General features: G+C 35.9%; 1 protein-coding gene across 1 annotated transcript in view; it reads right to left on the minus strand.

Annotated features, from left to right (window-relative positions):
• Window positions 1-15,630, minus strand: part of csmd1b (CUB and Sushi multiple domains 1b) — a 202,792-nt gene that overhangs the window by 41,189 nt on the left and 145,973 nt on the right. Inside the window, exons 43-51 of the mRNA XM_080301157.1 lie at window positions 12,118-12,263; window positions 10,743-10,823; window positions 8,248-8,361; window positions 6,391-6,507; window positions 5,945-6,016; window positions 4,884-5,030; window positions 1,708-1,896; window positions 1,399-1,584; window positions 843-1,040 (exon numbers count right to left, since the gene is read on the minus strand). Of these exons, the coding sequence (XP_080157283.1) occupies window positions 843-1,040; window positions 1,399-1,584; window positions 1,708-1,896; window positions 4,884-5,030; window positions 5,945-6,016; window positions 6,391-6,507; window positions 8,248-8,361; window positions 10,743-10,823; window positions 12,118-12,263 (1,250 nt within the window). The remainder of the gene's footprint in view (window positions 1-842; window positions 1,041-1,398; window positions 1,585-1,707; window positions 1,897-4,883; window positions 5,031-5,944; window positions 6,017-6,390; window positions 6,508-8,247; window positions 8,362-10,742; window positions 10,824-12,117; window positions 12,264-15,630) is intronic.

Here is a 15,630-nt window from a genome sequence, read left to right on the forward strand (position 1 = left end):
ACTGCCTTTTGTTCAGTTCTCTGTCAAGATGATCTCACACTGCTTCAGTAATTTTGAGGTTAGCTGACCTTTCCTGACCAAGGTGAACAAAAGCCCATTCCTCTGAAAATGGTCAGATACAAGGGGTGGACTGAAAATGGGAAAAAAAAGGCAGCCGATTTCAAAAGAAAAACTTTGAAAACTTTCAGAAAGTGTGGATAACTATTGCTCATGGCTGCTTTAAAAAATTACATGAAAGTCAAACTCCTTGGAAGAAAAGATAAAAAAAATGATGGGCAGATTTTTGTAAATGTCTCTTGTTCCGGTTTTATTTTGATAGCCCTTGTCAAGTGTGCGGCCCATTCCCATTCCCTCGTTACTCCCTCGTGTATTTAACCCCTGTTTTTCTTTGCCCCTTGTCGTGTCGTAACCTCGTCCCTGCTGTGTGTTTCCCTCATGTGCCTGTTTAGATCCTAGCTTCTCAGTTCCAGGGTTTGTTTTCTTGTGATCCAGCTTACATTCTAGTTTTCCAGAGTTTCAGTCCTTAATTACTATGTTGAGGGCTTTTGTTTGTTTTCCGTGAGTTTTTGTTATGGTGGATTTCCCAGCAATAAAGCTGCCATTTTCAGTTAACCTCCCGTGTTGTGAGTCCTGCGTTTGGGTCCTACATCCTGCCTGCCACACAGCTGAACCGTGACAGTTTTATGTATGATCTGACTGAATAATGTTCAGTATAATTCTACTAGAGGAAATTTAGAAGGTGCACCAAATACTAATTTTATTATCATGCACTTAAGTGAGGGCATCAGCTGATTATGAGCTAAGACAGTCATAATAGTGTCTTTGTGTGTATCAGTACTTACTCTTACAGGTAGCTGGGGCATCTGACCCCTCCCAAGTTCGGTTGGCAAGGCACCGAAGAGTCCGATGCCCCGCACCTAAATAGTACCCAGTTGAGCACTCCAGCATCACCACAGAACCAAACTCTCCCAGCCTACCAGAAATTAGGCGGTAGAGCATGTGACCTGAGAGGACGTCGTCAATGCTGGGGCAGTGGACCGCTGGACAAAAAATTAATGAAATGATACAGTTATATAAAATGTAACTGAACGGCAGGTGACTTTTAATTCTTAATTAAAATCTCTGATAATGTACTATTTGTATAAATTATAATTGTATAAATTAAAATGTATTACTTATTTATAATTCTAAACAAACTCCAAATTAATTATTGATTTAGTGGACAAAAGTTTTTTTTGAAAAATAAATGATGTGTGAGTCATCTTCTCAAAATGCATCCTGGACACTGAGAAGAGAGCTTCCAGCGAGAGGCTCTAGCTTTTTCTAGATATACCAGTGCTTACTTTTTTGTCAACTAAGACATTTACCCATCCTTATAATAAAGTTAGAAATACGTACGTAGACATCTGGAGACTGAGGCAGCATTGCTCCAGCTGCCATCCTCCAAACACATGGCATTCATCGGAACACCTGGGTCAAGGTGGTAACCATGGTTACACTGATAGGTGACCTGGCTCCCAACAGTATACTGGTAAGCATGGAAGCTGCCGTTTCCCGGTGACGGAGGTATGCCGCATGAGACAGCTACCACATAACAAAAAGAAAAGTGTTGCAGGAGGAATCCTTTACAACTGCAATTTTTTAATCCTTTTTACCTTTGTTCTTTATCACTAAGAAGACTGAGAAATAATTGGTTTAAAATTTTACCTTGACAAAAAGGCGGTGGGGTATCCCACTGGAAAAGCCCATTGGAGTCGAGCTTGCAGGTGGCATTGCTTGAGCCCACCAGCCTGTGACCACGATTACAAAAGTACTGAAGTCTGCTACCTGGGCGAAGTTTGGTTCGGTTGACCACACCGCCATTCAGTGGAGGATCATTAATGCTACAGTAAGCAGCTGGAGGCAGAGAAACAAAGAGTTCTCAGCGGATAGCTTAATCGACAGTCAAATTGTACAAATAATTTGATTTCCTAAGCTAAAAATAACAAACTGGCATGACAGTTTAACAGTTTAAGAGAGTCTGAAAACTTGGTGACATTAATTGTAACACTCCAGGCAATCTGAAGAAAACAAAAAGTAAATGCCATCTATTAGTGAACTTAGTGAGCATAATCCCAAAGCAAACAGAATAATCATAAACTAGAAGAAGATATTGCACTTACTATAGTGCAGTGTTTTGTCATCTTAGAGCAGAGTGCGAGTGTGGTAGAGCATGAATAACACTCTAAACAGTAGCTAGAACACGGCACTCAAGGGCCGCTTGGCTCTCACTTCTCTGTCTGATGTGGTCACTGCTTCACCTGATCTTGGCTCTCCTCCCTCTTGGCTTCACATTAGTGGAATGACATTCCCACTCTGATCAGGACAACAGAGTCTGTAAATCTTTCTTTCCTAGAAGTGTCATATGTCATCTGTTCCCTTTTATTCACCATTTCAGATCTTATCATCCTATCATAGCATTTCTCTGTAACATAATCATTATTCATTTAGGGTCCTCCTTTATATCTCAGTGTGTATAATTTCAATAAAGGGACACAGGCTCCATTCGGATAATATTTTATCTCAAGACCAGCACATCAGAGTATCAGTTGTTGTTTATTACTGAAGATCTCTGGAAGTTTTAGTCACAGGAAAGTTTAAAGGGTACTTCATATGATTTTCCTTTCCTTTTTTCTGTCATAGTTCCCATCAGACAATATGTTTGAATTGCGCATATATAAGTAAGCAGTAATAACCAGCATAGTCAGTAGAGGAAGAGTTTTTATCTTCAAACACAGGGTCATGAACCACGGAGAGACAAAAATCTATCTACAAAGTGTCAGTTCTGCTATTATTTATTTTACCAAATAGTCATCAGCTAATGAGATGCCAATAAACACAATTCTACCAAAGGTTGAGCAAATATTCCTGTGGAAGCCCAATAATATTGAGGCTTTGTGGTCAGTATCTTTTTTTGTTGTTCTCTGTTATACTCTGCCATTAAAACAGAGCTTTCTAACAGGTGACACCATCTTTTACCCTAATGTATCTACAAGCTGACTTTAAATCCAACTCTTGCCCAAGCAAATAGCTTCACCAAACCTTTAACTGCCAATTAATAGGCCAACTAACACCGATAACCTTACTGTCTTGACAAGTGGGTTTATCTAAATGCCAAATCCTTCTGAGAAGTCCAGCAATCATCCCTGCTTATTGTATCCAGCTCCATGAGTTTACTCACAACTACAATTTTTTAAACCATTCTGACGAAGGCTGCTCTTGTCCAAGTACAGAGCAGAGAGTCCTTGACTTGGTCTTGGTCTATATCAACACTGAAATCTATTCTTACGCCTTCTTATGTGTCTACAATAATTCCATTTGTCTGTCGAATTTTCCAGAGCTTTCATTTAGACTTATTTTAACTGCTTCCACCTTGATGTTGTTATTGTGTTTTACTCTAGTGTTTATACCATTCCTCTAACATTAACTGCATTGCATATTGAGACTTTAGCTCCATTTGTAGTAGTTTTAGCTGATGAATACGTCACCTTAATTGTTTATTTGAAAAATTGGAATGGCTCTGCTCTCACATGTGCTGTGAAGACATGCTGAGACATATATTATTTATCCTACTACCACTGCTGACAACTTCTTTAAAGTTTACTAACTACCATACTTGTTTACAGCCTGAACAGAATGCTCCCTTTATGCATTAAGGCAAAAACAACAAAGTAGAGAGAGCGCGAGAGAGAAAGATGGGTCAAGAATTTCCAAGTGAATCTTAACAAGTGAAACTATTAAATATATATAAAAGTGATCCCAGCTTTCAGGATGGTTCGATGATAAATAGATGCCATACAATTAATAAAAATGATGCAGGGTTAATTTCACAGCCAAACAATACACTGGGTCCACAAAGAATAATAAGAAAAAAGCATAACAGTGATTATTGCAGCTTACTCCATCTGCCAACACACATTTACAGTATATACTTCTGAGGATCCTCACAGGTATAATACATTTCCTGCCCCCTAGCCATAAGCATGCCAGCATGTCAAAGAAGAAGACATTTCTAAACATATATTTATGATACAAACTGTACTATAGATATGTTCAGTTTCAATTTAAAGCTCCAGATCATTAATAATGTATAGTAAGTGAAAAATCCCACCCATCATTTTTTTGTTTTCTTTAGAGATGCTGTTGTCGATGCAATAAGACACCATGGGGAAAGACAATTCTGTTACTTAAGGCTGTTTTGCAGATATAACCCAAAGACTAAAATATATCACATTTATTTTTTTCCCTTCAGTACACAGAGCCAGGAAACAGGCCTTGTGACTTACTCCTTCTAAACCCAAATAGGATTAGTGTCACTATAAATTATTTTTTCTATGACTAAGATTGGGGGATTGTCTTTAACGAATTCTTAACAAGTTAAAATGATTAAGTGGTGAACTAGCTTACAACCCAAATCTAAAAAAGCCAACACAACCTCACAGTTTTGGCAAGCCACTACAGATTTAATTCGCTCAATCTGACAAATTAACAAATTAGAGTTACTAATTCTCTTTTGTTCATAAGTAGCATGATGCATTCAAAAATAATGTTTTCTAAATAATCATTGCTCACCCACCTACAACCGTGATGAATTACTTTCATTATTAAGAAAAGCATTAGGGATGGTTATTCACTAAAGGAGAACAGAGCAGCTAATTTAGTAGTCAAAAACAGTTTTAACACAGGGGGTCACACAGACTTCTAGGTACTGTTTTTAAAAGCAGAATAAGAGAGCAGCCCCTTCCAGAAAACTCACATTGGAAACTGGGCATACATCTAACGCACAAGGACATTCTATTTCAATCAAATAATAATATCAATAATTCAGAAGATACCAGATGTACCTGAGTACCGTATCTTGAATCCTCTCTTGTTGGTTGCGTGGTCAGTGGACCATCGTAGATAGAGTTGGTTTGTCTTTGATGTGAAGTTCAGTTGAGAGGAATGGTTACCACTTAGCGCAACAAGCAGTGGGCTTTGTCCGGAAGATCCTAATGAAACAAGTAATTTAGTTCAGAGCCATGTACAATAAGTGATTGATTTTTATAGACGTGCCTGTTTAGACAATACGCTATTTTGTCATTTAAGTATCTGTTGCAAAGAAACGTAGCGATGATAGTAGGAAAAATGTGATAAAGTTAAACTTAGTTAAACTTAGATACGAGTCTCCATGCATATCTCCAGATGAAAAATAGCCTAAAGTAAAGCGGCAATGAAATTTCTTAGATGTGAGGTACACACAATTACCAAGTTCAAGAAGTGACTTGCTACCTCCAGATTACTTGAACGGTGTCTGCGTTTGATTTTGTTTATAAAAGACACTTTTAAATACTATAGTAGCTGAACAGCATTCTCCAAATAGTCTACTGTTCAGTAATGCTTCAATAGATTAGAAAACAACCCGGTCACTGATGCTTCCTCTGTGATGTCATTAATCTCAGAAATATCAGAGGGAGCTTACATTTGTTTTGACCACGCAAGATTAATAGAGAGAGAGAGAACTTGCGTGCAAATGTGTTAACCCATTTAGAGATCCAGTAAAATATGCATTTAAAAAATGTGTTTGGGTAGCTTGTTATAATGTTTATTGGTATAAAAATGAACATTTTTAACTGTCACTAGTCAAATTATTCTAATATAGCTTCATAAAGTTCTTAATATACACTGCACCAAAAGCCACAAAATTATACACAGAGCGCACTATCTACTCTGTACACAAATTTCCTGCTCCATAACCTACTTGGAAGTCCTGTGGGGTAAATTCCTAACACCCCAAATGAGAATTAAGTATTATGTATCTTATTAACGGAACTGTTGGTATTTTGAACAAGAAAACATAAATTAAAGCTGGATCTGAGTATGCGTGTGTGTGAAGATGTAACAAATGTAGGAAAGGATTGTTTACCATCAAAAATCTCCAGTTCATCAAACTGCTTCTCGCTGTGGAACATCTCCACATAGATATTGATGGTGTAACCTGAGGGGGGGGAAGCAATCATTTACTGCCAAGTGCAAATGTACTGTAACATGCAACACATAGTGTATAGCAAATGCACAAACACATGCAGAGCCGTATGCAAATGTATGCATATTTAGGCTGAAAGACCAAATGCAGACACAGAGGTCTATCAGGTTCAAGAATAAAGCAGGTTAAGGTTAAGTAAATAACACACAGCTTGAGTGTCATTTCACTCAAGCTGTGTGTTAAATTTCAAATTTTTGTCCTCGCTGTAAAGAGATCAGTCTCTTTGGTTGCATCTAAATGCAGATGGTAAGTCTTCAGTCACAAGATTATTCCAACACACATGTGTAACCCCATAGACAGACAGACAGACAGGATACACACTGTACCTGGAATCATGCGCAGCAACCAGGAGCATGTCTGGCTGTTTGGATAATTGCTAGGAAACCCAGGGCTCAGTATCACACCCGAGGATGAAAACCGTTCCTCATTGGCTGGGCACTGGGCTGAAGGGGTTACCAAAAAGCCAGTTAAAGCAATCAAAAATGTAAAAAGAATTAAGAATAATAAATACAGCCTTGATTCTTGCTTTAGATGCGTGGTAGTCACGTAACAGTTTAAAATGTCAGCATATGTGAAACCTAACGGCCGCATGCCCACTGATTCATCCTTTAAAAATGGTCCATTTATTAGTCTTGAGCAAAATAACTGCAGAACTCTTTCAATCTTTCTGTATGTTGTTTGTTTCCTTAACAGGATTAAACACAAAAGGAGCGCTAGATCCTCTAAGAGAGATTTTTATTAGAATTCCTGTTATAAGAATACTGCTTTCTTTTCTTTTTTTTATATAGAGGAAAAGGAGTTTCACATGATGGAGGAAAGCCATGTGTTTCTTTAACACTCGGCTATAGAAGGAAAGAAACTCATTTTCTCAAATAATAAAAATCAATATTTTTTTGTGTGTCTCATAGAATTACCAGTTGTCTTAGCAGATCTGAACATGTAACATTTTTTTTTTGAGGAATCTTTACTCACAAAACCAACATGCCAACAATGAACTACTGTGTTACGGAATTATTATGCCCATTGTTGGAATATATGAGAAACTGGCTAAAATAAAAAGCCGCTACATACTTTTTAGCTAATTTTCAGTTTCAATGCACAATCCTAAGACTCTCCTAGAGAGACTGACGGCATTAGAGTCAGTGTGGTTCAACTACAGCCTAACCATTAACATTTGAATACTTAAAATTTAAGTAACTTTGCCACAATGCTTCATATCAGTTTGATTTTTCGAAAAGTTGTATTACTGTGAGACTGTTTTTCAATTAGTGATTTCCTGCATTAACCTACATGAAACATGACAACTCTCTGAGAATGATGCTGAGCTTCTTTTATGCAGCTGGGTTATATGTTTTGACTCCAAATGTAATAATTACACAACAATAATTAAAGTTTTGGAGATGTGACTGGAGAAGCAACATGTCTTTTATGGAAGAGATATATTTTAGAAGCATAGAGATAGCAAGAGATACTAAGTTGCTCATTCTGATTCTTAACATACTTATACAATGCCAGTGGAAATATTTCTGCCACTGCTAGCAGTAGTAGTAGTAGTACTAGTACATAAAATAGTGGGATAAATATAAGCAGTAATTAATTTTACACTTTTAAATAGGACTCATTTTCAAAACCATGACTCATTTTCAAGACTACGAAATAAAGGAAGCCACAACTGCCTTTAAACATCCATATAGGTTTAGTATTCACATGGGGTACCACTTAGAGCAGCTGCAGGATACATCCTGTGGCTGTGGATAGAAATTTGTCAACAAAATTGGGAGCCTAGAAAATGTGGGTGTTGACTAGGCAGGAATGATCTTGCAAAAAGACAGTTGAAGTTGAATAATGGAAAGCCAGGATCTGTCAATTCTGGAGCTTGTGGCGAATTACATGTCAGGATATCTCAGCTTTTGCTGTACTGATTTTGACTTCTTATTTTAATCTGTCCCTTGTCAGTGCACAGTAAATTCTCTTCCATAGGCAAAAAAACCCAACAACAGTAACGTCTGGTTTGCTTTGTTTTTGACAGTTCCTAAAATGTGCAGAAAGCGAAGAACTACCAACCATTTTAAAAACGTATATGGTATTCTGTTTACCATATACATGCTAACCTAAGAGAAACCAACTATACACTGAGGATAATAACATATTAGGATAGATCATTTCTGTAAAATATGCCTTACCTTGACATGTTGGGGGCGGGGTTTCAAAGAGCAAATGAGAGTTGAGTTTACACATAAGCTCTGCCTTTCCAAGCAGCGTGTATCCAGGTAAACAGCGATACTTCACAATATCACCTAAAATTGGAAAATTATATTATATAACATACATATATATCATTATAAATTCTGTTAATTTATTACACGAGGCAGGCAAAGAAAAGAAAACTTTGACCATAAAATTTCAACTGATAGGTTCACAACTGTTTTTAAGAAACAACATTATTTGTAACCCCAATCTAAAGGATAATAATAAGTACATAAAAGACTATATTAAATACTCTAAACAGACGCAATCGACTACTAATACAGATGACACACTGACTTTCTACAAATCTTTAAAATAATTGCCAAGTCGCAATGTATCTCTATGTATATCCCTTCAAAGAAGAGCTTCTTATTTTGTTATTACTAAAATGACTAATGTTGGAAGACTAGTCGAAAATCGCCTTTTCCTGAAATGAGTACATATTTGCATCAAATGAAGAGTGAAGATTTTATGCCCTCCCGTTTCACTGGATTTCAAGAGAAGAGGATCGCTTTACAGAAAATAAGGAGTGATGAGAGAAGGAACAACAATTTCCACAATCAACAGCCCTCTAAATGGAGCGTATTACATTAAGGCTTGAAAGAGTCTATCTTTATGAACTTTGGGAAAAAACTGACATTTTATGATTTGTATTTTTTAAGAAGCGAGCACCAGATTAATGTTGCTTCTTTTGCCTTCCAAAGAAAAACAAGAAAGGTTTTCCATCTTAAAGTGTTGTAAATCTACCGGGTGATGTAATGCATGCTTCGCACTTCCAGGAGACGTATAGTGCCTCACAGCATAAGACCAATTTAAAACAGAATAAACAAGCACATTATTTTCTTGAGAATGTTCAACAATTCTGGAATTTGGTAGCACATCAATAACAAAGCTAGTGCTCTCTAAGGAAATTCACTCTGGCAGGTTTTGTGAATGTAAAATTCACCTGCAGTCAAACAGTCTGAGAGGTTTAATATTTGTGCATATAATTACGCCAAACAAGCCCAAATTGGCTTCACTTGTGGTGGGCTCAGGTTTGGCACTTTTTTCATGTTGCTCTATACGGAGGAGGTATGAAGTATGACTATTATCACTGTTTCTTTTTTCTTTTCTTTTTTTAAATTACAGCCCTGTTGATCTAAAAGGTCACCATAAGCAAGCTGCTTTTCACAAATCACACACACAAAACAGGGCTGAGAGAAAAGAAAAAACTTGACAAGCAATCATTTATACCAAAATGCATGTTTATGAAAAGATTGATAGTAGTACATATAACAGGGTCCCGCCTAAAACACTATCATTTCTATGAAACATGGGGGGAAAAAGTTTGTTTATTTACATAGGCCTGGAAAATTGCATATAAAATCAAGAGGCCTTTGTAAATAGCTTTATCCAAACCATGACCAGGTGTTTGCCTAAAAAAGTGACCTCCTTTTGTTACCTGACAGAAATGCCATTTCAGTGCAGATAAATGTCCAGTCAGCAAACAACATATACACTGGCTAGTCGTTTTGTCTAAGCATGAGGGCAGATTCTTGCCCACGTCCAACAAGGCTTTATGTGTGAGGTGGTCTACATTTTACATGACATTTGTGTGGTGGGAATATTCAAGTCTGCAGGTGCTTTGCCTGCTCTGGAACTGGCATTGACAAGTCATGACCAAGGAGAAGTCGCACTCCACTCTTCAAAGATATGCTACACCCTCTGGTTTGCATCTTCGACTCATACTACACCATGATGGATCTGAAGGATTGCTGGCTTAGATAAACTTTGTTTCACATTCCCCTGACCTCAACCCTATTGAACAGTTATGGCAAGCATCCCACAAGAAGTCCTTTGAACCAGGGGCTATCCAGTGAGACTGTCTTTCTAATACACTACATGGCAATTGCAACAGCTTTAAAATATTGTGTACAAAATAATTTTCTTTGCAAATGTGTCACTATTATTTTTATAATATTTGCTTCTAAGACACCGATACATAGAGGTACACTGAATGGATTTTATGAACAAGTGCCTCTGTACCACTAATAAAGCAAAAGAAAAAAAATACCGTGACAGACAAGCATGGGCCTGCTATATTTAGATAATGCATTTGCAAAGTAATGTGGCAGATTAATGAAGTAATCAATCAGCAGAATAATGACCTACTACAAGCCTGATCAGGTAGTTTTTCATTTTGATCTTATGATGTACCACATTAGATAAGGCTGATGATCCTTTTTAATTCTGAAGAATGTAACAAACGATATAATTTAAAAAATCGTGCTAAATTAAGCAAATTTGTCATGCATGAATGCAGGTTCAGCCGACTTGTTATCAATAAAAGAGTTTTGCAGGTTATTCTGTTATAGTTGTTGTGTTTTTTGCAAATTTTAGCCAACATTTTTTCCCCGTATCAAAACCAATGATTATTAATCATGTCTATTACCTATTTGGAAATCCTCATCTTCATAGATCATCTCTGCATTCTCCACAACAGGGGGAGGAGGGCATTTCTTAAGACGGTACGCTAAAGAGAAGAGATGAAAAAAGGGGTTAACGTACTCACTATTGAGGAGTTGTCTTAAACACATTTACCTGGTGCAATATTACGAAAATCATGTTATTTTTCTCTTACTGTAGATCACTGCAGCACCTTTCCTTACACTTTCACCCCTCTCTAAAAATTAGACCTTGCCTATAAAAGGTAATAGGTAAGAATAATAGGTAAGAAAACCTTATAATTTACCAGTATATGTTTAGTTTCTGTCAGCAAGATTACCAAGCTCAATTTCAAAAAGCTTGGCAGAGCATTAAAGCTCCATGTAAGGGAATTCTAATTTGGATGCATATCTAGATCACTTTCTTAAAAAACCCTGAAAATAGAGCATATGATGAAAAGAAATATAAGCAATTAGCCCGACTCTCAAATCTTCATAATCCAGAGTTCCAGAACACTCTTGGATTCAAGTGTGATTATCATCCAAACATATTTGGATCAATTTTTTTTTACTTTTGCCTTTGTACTCTACCACTGTGGATTTTACATTGAACAATCAAGATGTCAATGACTTGCAGATGTTCAGCTTTAATTTGGGTTAAGTAAAGTACCACGGGCCACAACTTATTTTACAGTCAAATTACCTGTAATGCTATAAAATAACTGCCTTTATAACTGCCTGGATAGGACTTGTTTTTATAAACTCCCCTGACAAAATGAAGATAGTATATGAATATATTTTTCCTTAGAACAAACTCTTAGATTTAGTTATAGGGTATTTGACTAAAATAAGTGCACTTTGCTCAGAGGCTGGTCACATTTCACCAAAATGAAACTAGGGTTTCAAATGTCTTCCATATGTCTATCAATTTTTTAATCTACTATTCCAACTAGGGTCAAAGGGGACTATTCCATCAGATAATGGCTGAGAGGCAGGGTTCACCATGCACAGGTCACTCATTAATCATGGCTAGCAAACTGACAGAAAACCATTTATGCTCCTATGCATACCTACAGTCAATTTAGAATCACCCATTGCCTAACATGCATATCTTTGAACTGTTGGAGGAAAAGAAGAACCCACAGTTATGCCTTTGTTGAAGTAAAAACATAACATGAGATAGTAAACTAACACTATTTAAAAAATAATAATAATAGTAAGAAGTAATAGAAACTAATGAAAAAGAGTCAAATAAAGATGGCCCGGTAGTTGTTTAATCTTGAAAGGCCTATGACTTAATGTTACGAAGCTATTCACTGTTAATTCTAAGACTACAAGAAAATGTAGATAACATGTAGAAATAAGCCATTTGCTTTAAATTACCATGGAAGTTCAGAATGAAGAAGCCTCCAGTTGAAAAGTCTGAATGAAAGCGAATCAGGACCTTCGGGCTAGTACTGTAGGCTGTCTCTAGTGCAGTGTTACCACTGAAAACTCCCAGCTGAGGACTGGATGTATCTGGGCCGTCCCTAAATAGAAAGAGAGCAACAGTTGATGGGAAAGCTCAAGACATGGATACATTAAAAACTATTGACCGGCAAGAAGAGGAACCAAGTGTCACATTGCACATGCTGAAAGGTAACACAGTTTGAACTATGGTGAATTAGTTTCACTCCTTGTATTAATGATTCTTAATATAGCGCATGTGAAGTTCATATTCTGTTCAAAATTTGTTGTTACAAAATCACATTTTTAGATGATTAGTAGTAGTAGGTAGTTTAGTTGTTTATTTTGTATTCAGCTGCTAGAGCACTGACATGCCTGCAAAAATTGATCCACACCTCATCTCAATATATATTTTTATAAATGTAGAATTACCTACAAAAGTACATTTAAGATAAGATAAGATAGAACTTTATTAATCCCTCGGGCGGGTTCCTCTGGGAAATTCGGTTTCCAAAAAGCACAGCACCGACAGAAGTTAGTTATATATGCATATATATATATACATATATATGTATATATATATATATATATATACATATATATATACATATATATATATATATATATATACATACATATACATACATATATATATATATATATATATACATACATATACATACATATATATATATATATACATATACATACATATATATATATATATACATACATATATATATATACATATACATACATATATATACATATATATATATATATATACATATACATACATATATATACATATATATATATATATATACATATACATACATATATATACATATATATATATATATACATATACATACATATATATACATATATATATATATATACATATACATACATATATATATATATATATATATATATATATATATATATATATATATATATATATATATATATATACATATACATATACATACATATATATATATATAAATACAGAGACAAATATAAATAAAATATACGAAGGGGATAAATAGGAATAAAAATAAAAATACAAGTGAGTTGCACATTTGTTGATTCCCATTGAAGAAAATACATTTTAGTGATGAACTTTTTAAAGGGCTACATCCAGTCAATATAAAAAAAAATGTGTAATATGTCAACACTGTGTACATGTTTCTGCTGCATCTCCAAAGAAGGGCAAGGACTTAAAATCACTTTCAAACTGTTATGAATTGCTAGTTGTAGAGTGATTTCCTTCTGCTGACTTCATTTAAACAAATGAAACAAAAAACAGAATTTGGTAATAACATAAAACATATGTGTCTGGAATGTCCACATTAGTCTACTAAAGTGGCTGCAAGAATATTTTTTTCTTCTTTTCTTTGTTTTTATCACCCATTTCAAACAAGTTCATTGAACAAAACCCACAGATTAAAGGCTTAACTTCACTCATTAAATATTGAATGTTGTTGAAAGGTTACATTTTCTAACACTCCTAAATGCCCAGTTTTAGGTTTTTAATGAACATGCCATTGGATTAAACAAGGGTTTTAAAATTTTAATTCATGAAGAGTGCCTGGGATCTCTTGGCTCCTCAATAATTCAAGGTCTTCTGAAGGTGTTGGAGCTCATTTGGAAGATCAAAATGTGCTATATGGGTCATTTGAATTAAAACTGTTAGAATTTCTAGACTCTATTTTTACTCACTGAAAAACACACAAACCCAATAGCAATACCTTTCTTAGCCCAAAAGACATTTTCTCTCCTATTTATTAACACATGGATGTATTTCAGAGCTCTATTTATAATTTATAATTGAAAAAGGGCAAAAAGTCTGAAACTGTAGAGAAAAAAGTTTTGCTAGTGACATTTAATTCGGTGAATCAAAAGAAAACTATACATCTATAAAAGCAATTTAATAAGGCTAGTAATGCAAAGTCAAATACTTATGTGAAGAAGACCAAAAAACCCCACTTGGTGTAACAACATGGTCGGGAACAAAGAATGAGAAGCTCTGCCACATATTCTAAGTAAGCATTGCTTTTGGAAATGAAGGTTAAAAAATACAATAAATCAGATTTATTAAGAGTTTGCACTGCTCATCTGCTGTGCACTTTGTAATACGTGTGACTGACAAAATTACAGTGCAGCCGAGAAAAGGATGGTATTGAGAAGATATGTAATTAGAGTGACAGGGGCTGACATGATTTAGCACCTAACAAATCCAAATGGCACATCAGATTTGGAGTCACTGGAGCTGGGCTGGAGCCTACCCCAGCTGTCACTGTGGAGAAAGGTAGGGTACACCTTGGACAGCACAGGCCACCCGTCCATTGCAGGGCTAACACAGAAAGACAGACAGCCACGCATGCTCACATTCAAACACATGCATGCCTTTGGACTGTGGAAGGCAAGCAAGCACAGGGATTCTATCCCAAGGGCTTTTTTACTGCGAGGTGACAGTGTTGATCACTGCACCCCTCCATCAATCATCACTCATCCATCATTCTGCACCTCTGCATCGTATTAGTAAGAAATAAAAACAGGAGCCAGGACCAGTGCCAGGACCAGTTTGGCTAATGAGAGTACGGTGGCTATTACTCTGTTTTTGTTTGGCTTCATTTAGAGAGTAGGCAGTTACTGTTCCAAAAATATCAACCTAGTTACAATCTGCGGCCAAATATGTCTTCTATCAATTTGAGGTGGGGGAAAAAAGGAGAAACAAACAGCTCGACAAATTAATTGTAATGTGGCTTGATTACACTGAATAAAGGCATGTGGCTCCAGAAGACATTAGACATTTGTCATTGTGCATGATGATTAGATGTGGGTAGATGAAGCACTTGTGGATATTCAAACCATCAAAGCTTCATTTTTTCATGGTTATGTTTTTCACAAACCATACTTGTTTGTCTTCAAAGGCACACGAAGCATAATAATACACGGGAAGAATTTTACACATGATGATGAACAGAAGAGGGAGGTGATATAATATTTGTGCATAATCATATTATAGCTATTTCAGCATAATTTCAAAATAAGTTTAAATAACTCATTTTCGATTGATGTTGGGGTTGTTACTCAAAAAAGGTAATTTATTACACATTACTCATAACTTAAAAGTAATACAGTACATTACTTAATTGCTTAAGTACCGTAAAATGGCCTTGCCACATAATTACCAGCAATATAAACCTATAGGCCACACTCCTACACAACAGCACAAATTCCTTCCCCAATATGGACACATACACGATCTTACTTTTAGGTAAGAACAGAAAGCAGAAAACACAAAGCAAAATTGAAAAACAGCCCAAACTTCAAAACAACTTCAAAGCGATCTCCACAGTGATTTTACTTTAGAAACATGAACAGGAAGAAACAGAGGCTGGATGCCTGACTACTCATCTCTGCTTCTGACCTCCTGTT

Source organism: Astatotilapia calliptera, chromosome 1 (assembly GCF_964374335.1).
Source record: "Astatotilapia calliptera chromosome 1, fAstCal68.1, whole genome shotgun sequence".
Taxonomy (NCBI): Eukaryota; Metazoa; Chordata; class Actinopteri; order Cichliformes; family Cichlidae; genus Astatotilapia; species Astatotilapia calliptera.